The 18,049-nt window shown below is 36.2% G+C and overlaps 1 protein-coding gene across 1 annotated transcript; it reads left to right on the forward strand.

Moving 5' to 3' along the window:
• The first annotated feature begins 203 nt into the window (after positions 1-203).
• LOC149560135 (diphthamide biosynthesis protein 3-like) lies at positions 204-1,068 on the forward strand. Its single transcript, XM_089824525.1, has one exon. The coding sequence runs from the start codon at positions 520-522 to the stop codon at positions 772-774; it is 255 nt and encodes an 84-aa protein (XP_089680651.1). The 5' UTR covers positions 204-519; the 3' UTR covers positions 775-1,068.
• Positions 1,069-18,049: the final 16,981 nt, after the last annotated feature.

An 18,049-nucleotide genomic window follows, 5' to 3' on the forward strand; every position in this document is an offset into this window, starting at 1 on the left:
ATCATTTATAATATTTAAATATGTATTTTCTACTTGTATTTAAATATTATTAATGCAATTAAAACTACAACCAATGGTCTAAACGCAAGAACTCAAGTACTCACTCGTTTTAGAAATATCTTCCTATAGTTGTAAACTTATGAGCTCTGAGTGAAATCTTCCACGTCATATATTACAATATTGCACACCAAAGATATTTCGTCCAAAAATAGAATTAACCAAATCTAATTGAAAAATAAAACTTAACTATAAATGGAAGCCTGCAAGTAGTGGCCGGTCGGAGATCAAGTTAGGGCGACTTTGGCCGTCAATTAAGTCAGGGCTTTCCATATCTGAAAGACAGTTACGCAGACTCAAAAAAAACGCAAGAGTATAAAAAACAGTTGAATACAATTCTCTCGCTAACAATCTTTATCAGGTTTCCAACTCTTCTGTAAAAGAAAATCTATTGGCGGCGCATCAATTTCTATTCTTCTGTCAACAGAATTTTTTTTCAAAATTCAAGAGCAGCAAATAGAAATGTCTTACGACGATGTAGAGATCGAGGATATGGAGTGGAACGAGGAATTGCAGGCCTTCACATATCCATGCCCATGTGGAGATCTTTTTCAAATTACCAGAGCAGAATTGCAGATGGGTGAAGAAACCGCACGTTGCCCAAGCTGTTCTCTTTACATAACAGTCATCTACAATCTTGAAGATTTTCAAGACAAATCTTCAGATAAGAAAAAACACCTGGAACAGACAATAGACCCAGCAATTGCAGTGGCATAAATGGAGCAGAAATAAAGGTTTTATGCATTTTTGCAGAAACTAGAGTTTGGATTTCTGGTTATTTAGTTTGTAAGCTTTCTCAATCGAAATTGCATATAGAGAGCTATGATACCAAGAAACTATTTGATGGGCTGTATGGGAACCTCGATTAGGGTTTTGGGTATTACGCGAATCTGTGTTAGAGTGTTATGAATTAAAGTCTTTAATGTTTTACAGTCCGTGATATTGGATAGTTAATGTAATTGAATTTGACTGTAATATTTTAATAAAATTTATTGTATGAGCTTATTTTAATGTTCTAGTCCTCTGACTTACGCACGTGATTTTATTTAAAGGTAAATAAGATACAGTTTCTCTAAAAAAAAGATACCCAACTTCTGATCGACTGTTAGATAATGATCTATTTTGTTTCGGAATATAAGTGATTCTGTGTGTAGTCTTTGATCTTTAGGGAAAGACAAATTAGAGATAATGTATACGCATGATTTTTCTTTTCCGAGGAAAAATAGGTCGAGAGAAAGCAAAGTAAATACAACTTAATTGTGTGATTTTATGTTTTCTTGTAGGCTTTATTATCTTGACTTCATACAATTACCATAAGATGTTGATACCACCAAATATTAGGACAGTTGGGGCAGACATCCTTTTTTCAGCGTTGTTATGGATGTGTTCTCAATCTTGATCCAATTTGTGTTTTGCTGTAGATGCTTTCAATCTTTGTTTATATTATTTCAATATAGAAAAGGTCAAATGTAAAGATTTTTAGGTCATGTCATTTGAGACACTAATTTGATGATGCCTCCCTCATGCAAGCACTTCTAAGCCTGGCATACAACATTATCCCACCTCTACAAACATATGAGACCATCATGAAAACACATGCCTTCATCATCAGACAAAAGTGGCTGTGCTCCCCAATGGTAGTAATATGTTCTCACTTAAGTACTTACTGACATGATGAATAAAAACTTAAAAGTGCCTTCTTGTTTGGGATACCGGATACCTCATCCTTCAAGAACAGGATAACTCCTCCATCTGTAGTGCAGTCAGTGGGCATGATAGTCTGTTGGAATTCTAAACCATGTTTCAATGATGCAATAGGATTGTCCCACTTGAAGCCTGTCGCCATCCAGAATTTGTAATATGAAACTATCTAATGCATTCTGATCTAGACAGATGCTTTCTGCTAATTTGTCGATGCTGATGCGGATGCAAGAATTGGATGCACGGATGTGAGAATTTATTTTTTTGGATTTTGGATGCATCATATATAAAGAAATGCAAGAAATATACAAAAAAAGTCATGCCACAGTATGATACTTCACCATTACATTGGTTGATGTTCCATGGACTATGTTTGTACTTGATGTACTACTGGAGTGACTGCGAGGAAAAGGCAACGGCCATGGATTACATATTTTAGACTCTGCCGTGTCACTATCATACTATTGGGCTGCATATAAATAGTGCAGAGGGTGTTTGCTGTTCTTATTCCGGGTGTATCTGAAGATTCAAATGCAAAGATTTGGAAGAACAATTGGTGAATTGTGAGAAAAATTATACAATAAAGAGAAGTATTTTATGTTTATATCCTTGAACAATGATCAATAATTTATTGCGAATAGTGAATCATGTGTGCTTCTCTTTAGGGTAGTTTTTGTTTCTATGAACTACTATAATCTCTCTAAAAATGCTTCCAGGATGGATTGAGAATCCATGGGATGATGAGAGATTACATGCAAAGTAATGTAGGCTGTAGAAATGAGCATGGGGGTGCTGCTTGTAGCCATGGGACTGAATTAGCAGGACATAACTTCATTAAAGAGGAATGACCTATACAGATTTGTCATTGGGATTAGTTCCTTTGAAGAGAAAAAAATAAGATTTAGATGGAGACTATTGAGCTGTAGAAATCAGATTTAGAGGGAGCTTGAGGGGCAGACGCAGAGTGCCAAGTCCTTTATAAAGGATCATCAAGCTCGTGTGGCAGTGCGACTGCAAAGGATCATCAAGCTCGTTTGACAGTGTGACTGCAAAGGATCCTTGTTTTGTCAAACATAGAAGTTATTTGTAATTTGTTGTGATATCAAGCTGTGAGATTGCTGCCCTTGCTGAGAGGGAGTCCCTGTTGAGAGGGAGTTTCAACATCAATGATGCTTCCTTGGAATGCATTTTTCTTTGAGACGAAGAAATTTGAGGTGCAAGCAATGCATTCTTCTCTGCTAGAGAAGTTTGAGGTGCAAGTCCTTGTTAATGCATTCTTCTCTGCGAAAGAATTTTGAGGTGCAAGCCCTTGTTAATCATCCTTCTCTATGAGAGAAGTTTGTGTTACAAGCCCTTGTTAATGTATTCTTTCCTGTGAGAGAAGTTTGTGGTGCAAGCTGTTGTTCCACCCTCTAGGAGTAGTCACTATGGATGTCATGTAGGAGACTCCAAGACTTAGCACTTGTGTTTATTCACCCTCTAGGAGTAGCCATGATGAATGTCATAATGAGATGGTGACATCACGTTCAGTGATTTTGTGACAAGCACTTGTGTTCGTTTGTGTTCCATTCATGGGAGTAGCCATGATGGACTCACCCTCTAGGAGTGGCCATGGCGAAATATCACTACATAACTCAGATATCATGAAAAATAACTCCCTAGTAAAGAGGGAGTGTTGATGATATAGCATTGGGAGTTATATGAAGAGACTCTTGCTGCGATATATGAAGAGAAATCCGATTGGGAATTGAATAGACTCATATTTGGCATCATGAAGAGTCTTCCATTAAAAGAAAGATGGATAATTTTCCGTGTGGAGACGACTGGTTTTTGTATGTTATGACAATCAAGATAAATCTTTTAGTGATGTGTTACATTATTGCAGAGAGGATGATCTATAATTTTCAAGAGATAAGGGTTTGATCTCAGATCAGGATTTTTCACTGTTTCAGATTGTACTCAGACTTATATTTTATATAATAAATAGATTATTCTTGGTGTGGCTGGGTTTTACACCCTCAGGTGGAAGGTTTCTCCAGGATAAATTTGCCGTGTCTCTTTGTTCATTTGTTGATACGCTTCTTATCTTGATTCCTGGCTTAAAACATTAACAAAACTCAGCTGCCTGCTTTGCAACATTTGTCCCATGATAGGATGGGCAATCCTTGGTGCAACAAGGTAAACACAATGACATGCAGTATTGGATTAGTTCAATGGAGATGTTCAATAATCTCTAGTTGATTATTTGGCATAAGGAACAAATTGTATGATTCCTGGTACATTCGAGCTCCTGTGACTATCAACTAGCTTCTCTGGAAAACTGTATATTGAGATGTAATTTTAATATTCCCAGGCTAGGGAATCTCACCCATGTAAGCACCTCAATATGCCAAAAATCGATTTCTCCATTGTTACAGATAAAATGTCATCTATGACTTTACACTGCAATCATCTAATATTGCAAATAGCAAGTTTTGTCACTATGGTAAGAGAGGCAGTGGTCTTTATCCCCTAATCCATGTTATAATACACAAACTTTTTGTCAGGAGCATTCAAATATCCTTTAGCCAGTTCTATGATAAAATTGTTTTCAAACCCAAACAATTACTCTGTAAAATAAAAACAACTTCCCATAGTCTAATACTGAAACTGACAGCAATGTAAAATTATGAAAGATACTCAGCATCCAAATGCCAGATTACATGGAAGATAGATTTAATATAGAATTACAAAATACATCAATTTCACTGATATCTTGTATGAAAGATGAACAATATCACAATCCCTTCACTCTTTCTTATATTTAGAGTTCTGAATGGATATGTCATACTGATTTTCTAAACAAGAACCCTTTCAGGCACTCCTTAAATATTAAATAATCATGATAACATTACCAGGCTTTCGCAGGTTACAACGGCGGAAGGGTTTGCGGCTTTCTCTATTTGAAAGCATTAATAAATGACACTCTTATATTTGAAATGAAACATATGAAATTCATTTACTCTGATAATCTATGCTAAAGCCCTAACTCGTACTTGTGGCTGCTGCTATAGCTGTAAACATGGCACTTCAAATGTCGGCATCTTACATCCTTTGCCCTAACCCTGATTTCTCTATTTTTGTTGCAATCTGATAGACTTAAAATCACAGGTGTAGCTGCACCCAAGCCTGATGCAATGCTATGGCAATATTGACATTGCCTCAAACAATCCCTTCCAACTTCGGCTGCTGGAGTAGTCCCTGCCTGATATTGCATTCAAGACTCTCTTGTCAGTCTGTATATCTTCTTGTCAGGTGTCTAGCTCCTTGTTGGATCCTTGAGGGTGACATCATAGGAGATTGTAACAACCACTTTACCCGGGTCTTAATTAACAACTAACATATCAAAGAAATATAGTTAATTACTTCTTTTCATAAGGAAAACAGTTAAATCAGTTTCGTTCATATGAATGAGATTAACGGTTAAAATCAGTTAAACAAAATTTTTTAACTAAGAATTGAAAACATCATCAATGAATTTACTATGAAAATTAAAATCTACATACCATGGAATTTGAGACCAAAATCAATCTAGGGATGCTTCTGCAACCACCCAGGTTAGTCCCCAAATACTACTATAACATTATCAAATGACGACTACCATCTAATACCGCTAAATCAAAATCAAATGATGATTACCATTAAATACCACTATATCAATTAGGGCATCACATACCACTGTATCAATTAGGACATCGATTACCATTGGATCATTTAGGGCATCAAATACCACTGTATCACTTAGGGCTTCAAATACCACTGTATCATTTAGGACATCAATTACCACTAGATCATTTAGGGCATTAGATACCACTATATCATTCTTTTCCTTCCGATTTGCTAAACTGTGGCATTAACATAAGATTAGAAGATATGCTCATAATCATTATTCTTATATATGAAAAACTAAAATAACAATCCTATAGATATATCTCATATTCAGATAGAAGATCAACCGATCTAATTGATTTCCATTTATATCGACGATAAGAATTGCTTTTTTTTAAAGAAATAATTGTAACGATGATACAACTCAATTTATCTTACCTTCCACTTGAACAAACATCATAAAAGTAAAAATACTTATTTCCGACAAACGTTTGAATGCATAGCTTATCTTTGTTTGTTGCACGTCCGACAACTTTGGGGAAAGGTGAAACATTGTTAGGGGCTTAACCACCCAACCTCAGACCATAAATTATCCCCTCACAATCTCTAACGAGAAAGACCCTCCCTATCCAAAATAGACATGAAACACCCTATCATCCACTGAGCATCCTGGTATCTAATCACACTACTTGACTTGATAGTAAGGAAATACAATAAACATGATCAAGCATGAGCTATTAAGTAAAATTTATTTATTTTGTTTTTATTGTATCAATTCTGATTTTACTCTTTAATCTTTGCAGGATTTCATCTCACCTCTTCACCTTTTTCATGGTTTAACAGCCCACTAGTGAGTCCTAAGTGTTCAAAATTTCAAAGCATCCGACTCTTATTGATTCATGAATATTGCAATCTTCCAACATTTCACAAACTTCTTTTAAAGAAAGAGACGTGCATAAATATTTATCAGCCAACTTTAAAATTTATTGGCAAATGGTTTATGAATCCATGCTATAACACATCAATATGCTTATTGCTAAGCAACTCTCTAAAGTTGTAAGTGATGGTAAATTATAGCTACAGCTATGGAAATCACTTGTAAAAATATCATGGGAATAACGTGCACTGGAATGGTTTTTCACACGACTTGATATAGTTTGGCTCTGTCCTGATATATTTGCAAAAACAACTTGGTAACCAGCTCTCCTTCAGTTGCTAAGAATGTATCCAAAATGCTGAGAAACTCAGTCTTTTGTGATGATCGATTCACACACAGCAAGGTTCTAAGGTGCTGCTTGTGAATAGAAACTACAAATTTAAATAACAGTGAATCCGAGTTCTAAAGCACTGCTTGTGAATGGAAAATATTGGTTGAAATAGGTGTGAATCCGGCACATGAAATAATTTGAAATTGGGTGTATGAAGGGTGGAGAGGAGATTGGAATGTAGTAGAAGGTAGTCGGGTGTTATGAATGTTATGTTCGACTCTCTTACAGCTTCCATATAAAAGACAAGTCAAGACTTCTTGGCTTGGATAGAATTGATAGCCATCCAATTTGGTTTGAAAGAAGAAGATAAAAGGATGGAAGAAAGTGTTGGAAAAATAATAATTCGGTTTATTTTTTATAATATATATTTACATACATTCATGTAAATATATCAATGGGGTGACATCATTTTACTAAGTTATTATAAGATAATGGTGCCATTTCATTTTTATATTTCTATGTACATATATATATATATTACAATAATATGATGAAAGATCAATTAAAATCCCTTGAGGTATGTTTTATATTTTAATTAGATTATTTTATGTGTTCTTAGATTATTTTCTTAATAGCTCATGCAGGTCCCACAAATGTATCTTTTGTTCAAATCGTTGGGTCCTTAACCCATTTGTCTAGTGATGGTGATGCTCTTGTGCCTAATTCTTTTCTGACAATGTGTTGATGCGAGTTTTGTATCACTTACATAATATATTAGGATTTGAAAGGAAATCTAACTAAGTGGGAGTAGAAAACATGCAATAATACCCAATGTTCTTAATCAACATGCAAATCGCAACAATGAAAAAGAGAGCAATTTTGGTATTATCTTCGCAACAATTTCTCCAACCCCTTTACAAATGAGAGCAAATGGCCTTTTATAGGGGCCAGAAATACAACGGACGGTGGAGATCAAAACAAGATAAACGATCCAGATTGGATCCTCAAAACCCTAATTAGGGTTGCCACCCCATTGGCCAATGAGAAGCTGCCACCTCATCAATGGACCAATGAAAAAAGTGGCAACCAATGAAAAGGCACCAAAATGGTGGCCAATCAGAAATAGACACTTGTCCTATTCTAGAAGAAAGGGAAATTGCCACTTGGGCTTACATCAAATGATCTTTTAATATAAATCTTCCCTTTTCTTTCATTTTCTTAGCTAAGGCAATGAACTTAGCTAGCCTTTCGTTAACTTCTTCCATAGGAGGACAAGGTGTGTGCTTCGCCCTGAGTTCCGTTGACTTCGCCACGCCACTTGCTGCTTGTAATATCCTTTCGTGATCCTTTTCATATTCTTTCTCAAATCCAATAAAAGCATTGAGAGAGGAAAGGGTGCCCAAATGCTTCTTCCTAATGGCAACCTTTCCCAGCTCATCCAATCTCGATCCAAAATCTGTCTCGTTGACATCCTCTTCTCTAATATCCTCAAAATCAAGTGCCACCCCAACTTTGCTCATCATGGTTGAAATAGAAGTGCTGACACTTGGGCTGTGATGTGCAACTGCCTTTTGTATATCCTTTTATTGTACCGCCATTGGTATTGGTTATTCGCCTCATTTTCAAGAAGAAGGGTGTTTTGGGCATCATATCCTCTTTGTCTTTCTTAGTGTTTGCCCGCTTGGGATTCTTACTTGCACTACCATCCTCCATGCTCATCGCCCTATTACGGGATGGTAGAGTGGTGGACCAAAAGGCAAGAAGAACCAAGAGGAGCAATCCTTAGACTAGAACGAAAGATGGATGTAAGTTTAAGGACCCCTTGCAACTCTAGATGATGAAAATTCACCTTAACCAATAATCTTACAGCGACTTTTCGGAACCTGGGATATGACTTCAAGAATTTCAAATCCCTTTGCAAATCAGAAATTTATCATGCAATTCACCTCCAAATAAAATTACCCAACTTAGGGCAAAAATCGCAGCCTCTTGAAAAAATCATAATTTTATCTTCCACAAATTTCGGCCCCCACAAATTTCGCCCTCCACAAATTTCGACTCCCACAAAATTCGCCAAGCAAGAATAGTGCAGATCTGCTCTTGCAAAATCACCAACGCCTTGAGAAGAAGTGAGAAGTGAGGAAGAAATGGGAGAGAGGCCTCCTCTTATACCCAACTTTCTAATTTCCTCCAAGCTGGCCAATTTGGACCCTGGGAGAAAGAAAAACAAATAATTAATGCAAAATCATGGCCCACAATTAAATACTTAGCTAAAATTAATTTTGCCATGATGAAAATTAACTTTTTAAAATGCCATTTGGACCAAAATTGCAAAAAGAAAATAAATAATGCCTTAGAGGTGTTAAATATTTCCATTTAATGAAGATTTAGTAATTAATACGTCATTAAAATTAGATTTTGGCTAGCCAAAAGCCATTTTTCAATATTAAATTACTAATTTCATTAAAGGCTTAAAGTTTTCAAGGCAAATTAATCCATTTAAAACCAATTTTTGCAATATTAATCTAAATCGATTTTGCTCTGCCAATAAAGATAAGATAAAATTGCATCTAGAACCAAAAATCGATTTTTTGCAATTCAGCCCTATTTCAACAAAATTAAAATTTTCACCAAAGAAAAAATTGAGATTTTCCAAAACTTAAGTCTAATTAAAATTTCCCTTTTGAAAATCATCCAAATTTACACAATTAAAACCAAATTTTCAAAAGAAATCGTCTAAGTACAAAATTCACAATTGTATCTTGCCAAGTCGAAATTAACTTGGAAAATTATTTGGCCTAGGGATAGAATTGATAGCTCTAGAAAATTCAATTGAAACCGGGTGAAAATAAGCTAAGCCTTCCCACATTTGTCCTGAAGGTGCCAAGGCGTGAAATTTTCAAAACTCAAAATTTTTTAGGGCAATCCAAAATTTTGCTGAGGCGATTAAAAAAAAGGGGGGTCCCCAAGATTTGGGGCGATGTGTGAAAACCTCACAACACAATGCTTCCACCCCTTCGACGTGCTTCCTACAAGGAAATTCTCCGTAGTTAAATTACCAATCGAGTTATTTAATCATAAATAATCATAACGGCTAACTACCTTTTTTATTCCATGAATTCGTGATAAATAATCAACTAGCATGTTATCTTCGCATGAAATTATAACGACTAACCATCTTACCATTTCACAAGATTATAACAAATTTGACTGTCAACTGATTTCATGTGAACCTCAATGGCTATATTTTAAATTAGGTCCAAAATTGGGATGTAACAGAGATATTCATAAGGCATTTCACAAAAGATCAGAAACATTGATAGAGTTTAGTGTGATAGGGTTTTCGTCCCACTACAGGTGTATCTCAGGTCTGTATCTGAAAGAGCAATTTGCATTCGTTAAATGCAGTGACAGATTCCCCATTTCATTATGCCACATTTCACCCCATATTGGCTTTTTTATATTGCTCTTCCTAAACTGCCACAAAGCTAACACCAAGTAGGCCTAGAAACAAATAACTAACAATATAATATTTATTTAATATTTCCTGGCTGACCCAGCAACATAAATTGGGGGACATTAAGGTGGTTAGAGAAGGTTGGCACAATAAAGAATTAATTAGTTTATTTATGAAATTAGGTTGGCTGACACAACCAAATTGGGAATATTACAACCATCCCATCCCAGAGATTGCTTGTCCTCAAGCAATATGCACTTGCATGGTAACATTCAATGCCAGGGTCCCATATCAACCTCTGTGTCACTGCTCTGCCTTCTTGCTTCACAACTCTTAGATAAACATCTCTTTTTCGAACTCCATATCTGATCTTATCAATTCTTGAATCATTAAACTCCAGGTCTTCTTCTTGGCCCTTAACCTTAGACAAACCAACTATCACAACAAGACAACTAATATTTTGCATTGTATCTCTCCACGGCTCCACTTTGGCAGTCAACAGTGCTGAAGTCTGCAACTTCGTTATTCTGAAGCATCCCCACTGTAAAATTGATTAATGGATTCCAAATCAAAATGGTCTTGCACCAGCGAAAAGTGTAGGGATATAAATCTCTTATCACGCTGCCAATGCATGATGTCCACCTAATTCTATGAGTTCCCAGCGATGTTAACAATGGCTACTTTAAGTGCATAATTAGTCATGACAATGATCAATGATTCCGTAAGCCCACCTCCAATAAGAGTTAGATGATACAATTCTGTCCAACTCCTTCAATCAGCTTCTATGCCCAAAAGGCAACCTGAAATCTTTGTTGTTTCATCATGCCATATGCCAAGGCTTAGATGAAACTGATCCACTTCATGTAAATGCCACTCAATATGAAGAACATTGAATATACACATTTCATACCCTGAAAATTCAACAGCTCTACTTAACAATGCAAAGTCTCGAAACAACATAGGACAACCTTCAAATCTCACAATGTATGCTAGCAGTTGACCCTTTGAATCTAAAAATTGGTTCTTTAGATGTTGTGTTCTCCTGCGCTTTTTCCAATATATCCATGTCACCATTTAAGTCAGCAGGTCCTCCCTGGAAGAAATTTTGAGGTACTCATAATAATGCACTTGTGATACTATATTCCCATGCTTTTTCTTGATTTTGTTCAGCTTCTTCCGGGGTTGAACAACAATTATCTTGACATTTTTAGCTTCCACCACACACTGTTATAGAGTCCTGTCTGGAACTTTTGCACAATCTGTTAACTTTCTCAGCTTCCTGTTCATTACAAGTGTAGGGGAAAGTATCTCATCATCCATAGTAGAGACATTATGAAAGTTGCATTTCATTAAGTCCACTTTCTCGTCAATCCCTCCATTTGAACCAAACTCTTTCCTTTGTAACTGGTATCGATGTCTTCACAAAATCTATTTTGGAAAGAATGATAATGTACACCCTCATCCAACATTAACACAATTTTCTGAAATGTAATTCCTGCATGTTATCACTACTGCCCAACACTCTCATGAAGGGGGTAGGACGTTTTCCCTAAGGGCCCGTTTGGTTGCTGGCATAGGAATTGGAAATTAGAATAAAAAAATAGGAGTGGGAATGGAGATGATGAATGGGAATTGCCATTTGTTATTCTCTATCTGTTTGGTTCACCAAATTGAAATTGGAATTAAAATTGAAATCATAGACAATTATTGTGAATGCTCAGAGCTTCAATGCCGAAATATAAGCGTCCTTACGAATGATGAATTACCATTTCAAATAGCTGGTTGAAGTTCTAGTTATCTTGAAAACCCTTCAGTCTGAATTGTTTAAAGCAATGGTAAACACTGCAGATCATTTGCCTTCTTTGTTACTCGTTTTTCTTTTATCATCCATGCTATGTGAAGGAACGCAATACATAGTTGGGGATGATGGGGGGTGGGCGCTTGATATTGATTACCAAAAGTGGGCATCGGGCAAAAAATTCTTTGCTGGAGAAATATATTTGTTCAATGCCATTTTTTTTTTAGTAATCAGCATCCTACATTTTAATTATGGCAGCGATGAGGAAACCCATAATGTGTTTGTAGTGGACAGATCAACTGTTGACGGCTGCGCTAAAGAACCAAACTCAAGTGTTTATGAAACCGGAAGCAATGAGTTGTTTTTTGACCGGCACGAGGGATTTGGGTTTCATTTGCGAGGTGGCTGATCACTGTACAAGTGGTATTAAACTCAAAATTAAAATTGAAACTGCAGGTTCGCAAGCCATTTCAGTTTCTTTAGTTGCTTCTCCTTTGTTAACTTAAACTTGCAAGCCATGGTGGTCAAATAGGAAATATGTTTGAATCGTCTCCCAGTCACATTTGGCAGTCTTAATCGGACGTGAGATTTTGATTAAATAGTAAAAAGCAAAATGAGAATAGGAATAGCTATTCCAATTACAAGTATTTTTGGGAATGGACATATGCTCATTTTGGGGCCAAAATGGGAATACGCATTCCTATTCCCAATTCCGATTAGGTGCACCGAACGGAGAATACAAAACAAAATCTAATTTTCAATTCCTATTCAGGTTGTATTCCAGCAACCAAATGGGCCCTAAGCCATTTGACTAATGTGATCCCTTATTGCTGAACCAAGCTTTGCATTAACAGTGACCAGCATTTGGAAACAATCTACATAATGATATTCTTGTTGGAAGTCCTTTCTTCGAAATGTGCTTTCTCCTTCATTCTGCTTCTCCCACAGGAAACTATGAATAGAAAAATTCAATTGCTGTTCCTCCCTAAGAAGTCTGCATGTAGGATCAGTTGTTTTGTTGATTCTTCATGAATCGTTATCATTTGCCTTAAACTGAACTCCAATGTCTGACCCACCTGTTGCTGTTAGCAGTAGATTTACAATGCCATGAAACAAAGAATATAACTCCATTGGCATTTGATGGAGCCCTGATTTTTTCTAATTTAGAGTCTCCATTTAGGGACCCTAATCTAACCTTTTCTTTTATGACTAACATTATACTTCCTTTGTATTGGGACATGGATTTAATAACCGATCAAGTTTCAGAACTTCCACTTGGCAATAAGAAAGAGTGATGACAACAATAAGAGTCAACTTTCAGATTAGCAACAACAGGAATGGATATTTCAGGTATCTACAATAACCTTCCACAGGAACACTATGTGCAAAGGCAATCAATGTGTTATGAATTGAGCGGAGGTAGAGATCGGAGTGTTTGAGAACAGGATTCCGATTATGATAAGGAACAATGAAACAAATGGAAGAGGATTGCAAAATGACACTTCTAACTCTTTACCATGTCACCATTCACTCGATATTTCACTGCATTTATGTATCAAAATCTGGTTAAAAGTCTTCATTCCGGAGCAGAGGAAAGTATACATTATTGCAGTTTTCCAGAAGTTGGTGACATCGAGAGAACAACCTGAATGGGTATTTACACAGCCAGACAATGCCCTGAAATATTCGATGATCCTGATACGAAACTACTGCAAATTCAGATGCGGTAGCAATGAAATAGATGTCCAAACTATTGCAGTCAATAGTGTCATCATCATGGTTGTCTAAAGTAAAAACCAGGAAGAATTTTATAGATATATACATCTCCTTCATGTATTATCAACAGCGATTAAGAGGATGAGGTCGGAAGATTGTTTCTTCTTTGTCAACGATTATTTGTTATTTATCAGGAAAAGACTTACATAGAGATTTGACAGCCCAATAAGTGCCAGGATCGAATTCACATGATAGCTATGATGATGCGTAACATTCACGGTGCCTTGGATGACAATAGAATGGAAGTAAGCAGCACATCACTTTGAGGAAAAGATAACAAAATACAAAGAATTAATAATTGTGATTTCCTGTAACCTTTCTAAAGCAATGTCATACAAGTAGTGATGTGAAGTATCAAAGACATATGAAGTGCTAATTATGAAGCCCTGATAAAATATATGCATCAGCGACATACCTGATTCAGTATAGGCAAAAGGGTAACACGTAGTGTAACTTGGGCGTGCACACTTGGGTCAAAAACTCGAAGCACTCGGTGTGCGTACGCACCAGGTGCAGGTGCGTTGCACACCGGAGTACCCTCACTAGCCGAAAAAGTGCCACCGCACCTCAGTTGCATCGGTCGAGCACTAGGGTGGGACATGAGACTTGGGTGCATTGCGGGTGCTCCTAGGGCACTTGCGGGGTACGACCCGCTGATTGACCCAAAAGGTTATAAAAAAATACTTTTTTAAGCAAGCTAACCCTTGGGATGATTAGGACTTCAGTATAGGGGATGATTAAAAGATCACTTGGGATGATTCCATTCTCATTATTGACATTTTGTCATTTTGTTGATTGTACTCACTTTGATATGGCTATGATACATTATTTCATTTCACTGTTTCATGCTACTCGGCTCGTTGTCATCATGAGCATCTTTATGATATATGATATTCATATTTGAACAATGAACTTTGAATCTTGCATCTTGAACTAAGTTAATTTGTTAAATGGTCATTGGTAATGGTTATGAAGTTTCAAGTTTGAACTTGTGGTTTGTGAATCGCATTTCAATTTTCTCTATTCAACTATATTTGGTATGTTATATAATATATTGAAGTATCATTTCATAATTAGCATTTTCAGTCATATATATATACTATGCAACCCCCTCCCCCCCTCCTCCCCCCTTTGCACCCCTGTTGTCCCCCCACCGTCCCCAAATTGAGGCCCTTTTTTTCTTGCACCTGAAACTCGTCCTGACCTCCCCTCACACCGCCACAGCCCTGCGCCGGTGTAACACTGGTAACATGTGAATATTATTCTAGATAGGAATCTAAGATACAAATTGGGAGCTATTACTTGTTGTATCTTTCCTACGATTTGTATTTTACCAGATTCATGCATGAAATATGATGAAGATTGTGGATGTGGATGTATGGAACAAATCTGTGATGAAGACAGGATGGCAAAGAAGAGAACTGGTTAAAGTATCTGCCCAACTCTAAATTTTATAGAACTCTAACACATCTCAAATAGCGATGATAACACAATGACAACAACTAATATGAAACGTCAATGATTCTTGAAACAAGAGCCACAATACATCGAAGGAATGTTGGGATATAACTAGGTTGAATCAGGGATTGCTTCTCTCCAAACTCAATGAGATGAATAAGATGAAATACATGCGAAAGCAGTTAAGTAAAACATAAGGTGCTAATTAAAACAAAGTTTGAAATGATATGCGATCAAACAAAATAACCTGCCAGTATGAGTAGTCCCAGTGGACATTCACGCACACACAATATTGTTACTCGGTAATAATTCGATTAGAGGCTTTAGTTTATATTAATCTCACCAATTAAGTATTCTAAAGTGGTGTGCTTATCTACTTGCATCTTTCTATTTGCATATAAATGGAAGATGTAAAAATCAACAAAAAGAAATTCAAAAAACATATAAGAGAAGAAGGAAAGCATTTGTGGGGAGGGATAAGGTGCTTATAATATGGCTTTGTAATGTAAATTCAAATATTTTATTTTTATTAAAGGTGTGGAGATTTAAATTGCAGCTGATTCGTCCTTATATTCATTTTTTAAAATTTTGTAAACAATTTTGGTTAGATAAGTGGACGAGGTCATCTATGGTATTTAAAACTTGATCAACATAGATATTGTGAAATATTTAATTATATTCGAATATGTGTCCAGTCTGTGTGCTAGATCTTAGGAGTTAAAGTGCAATCTAGACTAGTTTAGAATTGCGTATATATATATATATATATATATATATATATATATATACGATCCATCGCATCTTGATTATTAAACTGTTTATAGTTGATGTGCATAGAACATTATAAAGTTGTATGTTATAATATCCATTGTAGTTGATTTTGTTGCCCAAATAAACTAAAGCACTCGGTCTTTTTATCGTTGAAGTATTGGATTTATATTTGAAGTCAGAAAATCTATAACTTCCTTCTTACAAACCTCAAATCCATTGTTAGAAACCTTATACAAAACATTCATTTCAAACTATCACATTACTCTATATTAATTGAGTTCAAGGACTTTGCCAACCGAAGAACTCTCCAAAGCTTAAAAACGCTATAGAAAAGCTCTAAACCAAGTGATCAGGTTCGAGGATAAGGTCTATCCACCTAGGTATATTGGAGCCTAACGTGCAGGGGAATCAAGGTGATTCTCGTTCGTTCGCCATAATTGATTGTGGAATCTTATTGGAGAATTGACAAGCTCTTGGCTTTCCAATCTGCGGTTTTGGGAACCAACATTATTAACCAAAATTTTTCTTCAACTCTAGCATGATCCCATGACATGGTTTTCTTTTCATAATCTTCTAAATGTGGAGTCTAGCATTTCCGACTTCTGTAAACATTTATACCCCATAGGCTCAGGATCATTCTTCCATTGCATTTGTACACCCTTCCTCCATTGCTGTCAAAACACTTAACCTTGCACTGCACACTGTTCTCTAGTGTATTTGTTGCAAAAAAAATTCTGAACCTTGTCTAAGGTCAGGAAGGTTTTTAGGGGTAAGAACATTCCACATTTTAATTACTTGAGATACCAGCTCTCCTTGTTCAACTCTTACCGAATGTAATTCCAGAGTCACATACTCATTTATAAATCTTTTCTGAGCATGACCATCGTGTTTCCTATCATTAACCCATCTCCATAGTGTGTTGATTATATACTTTTGCACATTTAAATCTTTATTTAATAGTTCATTAAGCTGGTCCATCAAATTTCTTATTACTTTGTCATTGTGCTGTCAATATTTGGATCTAAAAGGAAATTCCTCCCAATTGCATTCTTTGTCATTTCCTTCCACATGGAGTCGTTTTTAACAAGCATGGCCAATTCCAATAGTTCAAAGGCAGAATTGTGTACGCTTTAAAGCAGTATTTGCATGTCTCTGATCTCAAAGGAAACCAAATTTATAGGTTCTGCGTCCTGACAGTGGACATGATAATGTCCTTTACTTCACTAAAACCATATGCTGAGCTCTCTGTTGATGTTGAAAGAGTTAAGGGTATGAATTCATGCTCTTGAATAACCATTATCCATGATAAACAATCTCCTTGATCCCAAACTGAAATATATTGGCAGTTTTTGACAACATCCATACACCCATCCACATCAAATATATGCTTTTCATGATAGCAAAACTGACATAAATCTATGCTATTAGTTTTATAACCTGAGCAGAAGTGATGAGAGTACTTACCTCCTTCAGCATCAGAATCAACAATGGCATCTTCCTTAATATCGCAATTTTGGAAATTAATCACTTGCTGTAATGGCTATCCTTTTGACATATTAATGTATGGTTCTTGGATTGAAACATTTGTTTCTATCTTGGCATCTTCATGCTCAATATGCGTGATCTGGTCCATCAAGATTTCATCAATCTTTTGCTCTGTCTCTGATTGTTCTTCAAATTTCTTGGACTCATGCTCATGTAATACTGAGTGTTCCTCATGCTTGACCATCAGAAGGGACTGTCCTCTTTAATCCAGTTACTAGACACCACATTTGACAACTTGAAGTCACAAATATTATCCTCTTTCAGAATGGCTGCCTTAGATAATTGAATTTCTCTACATAGCATGTCAATTAATGTTGGTTTGGCAAACTCTCTACAATATTTTCTTCAATGGTAACTTTTAAGTTTTCTCTTTTCTAAAATGTTTCAGCTTGTCTTTATGACAATACCTCTTCCTATGATGCCCTCCTTTACCTCTTCCTATGATGCCCTCCTTTTGTCTTCAGTCCACAATATCCAATGAAGGTCATCTTGTTACAGACTGCTGCACTCAAAGCATTGTATTCAATCTGAAGTCGTTCCATCTCAGTAACTCAGTTAGGATGTCCTTCAGCATTGTCATATGCAGGCCTCTGTTTCTGATTGAGACTTTTTAACAGTTGGGCCATTTCC

The sequence above is a fragment of the Cupressus sempervirens genome, chromosome 4 (genome assembly GCF_028749045.1).
Source record: "Cupressus sempervirens isolate cs-2001-9-10 chromosome 4, ASM2874904v1, whole genome shotgun sequence".
Lineage (NCBI taxonomy): Eukaryota > Viridiplantae > Streptophyta > Pinopsida > Cupressales > Cupressaceae > Cupressus > Cupressus sempervirens.

Coding starts and splice junctions, on each gene's coding strand:
- LOC149560135 (XM_089824525.1), top strand. CDS start 520: ATGTCTTACGACGATGTAGAGATCGAGGATATGGAGTGGAACGAGGAA.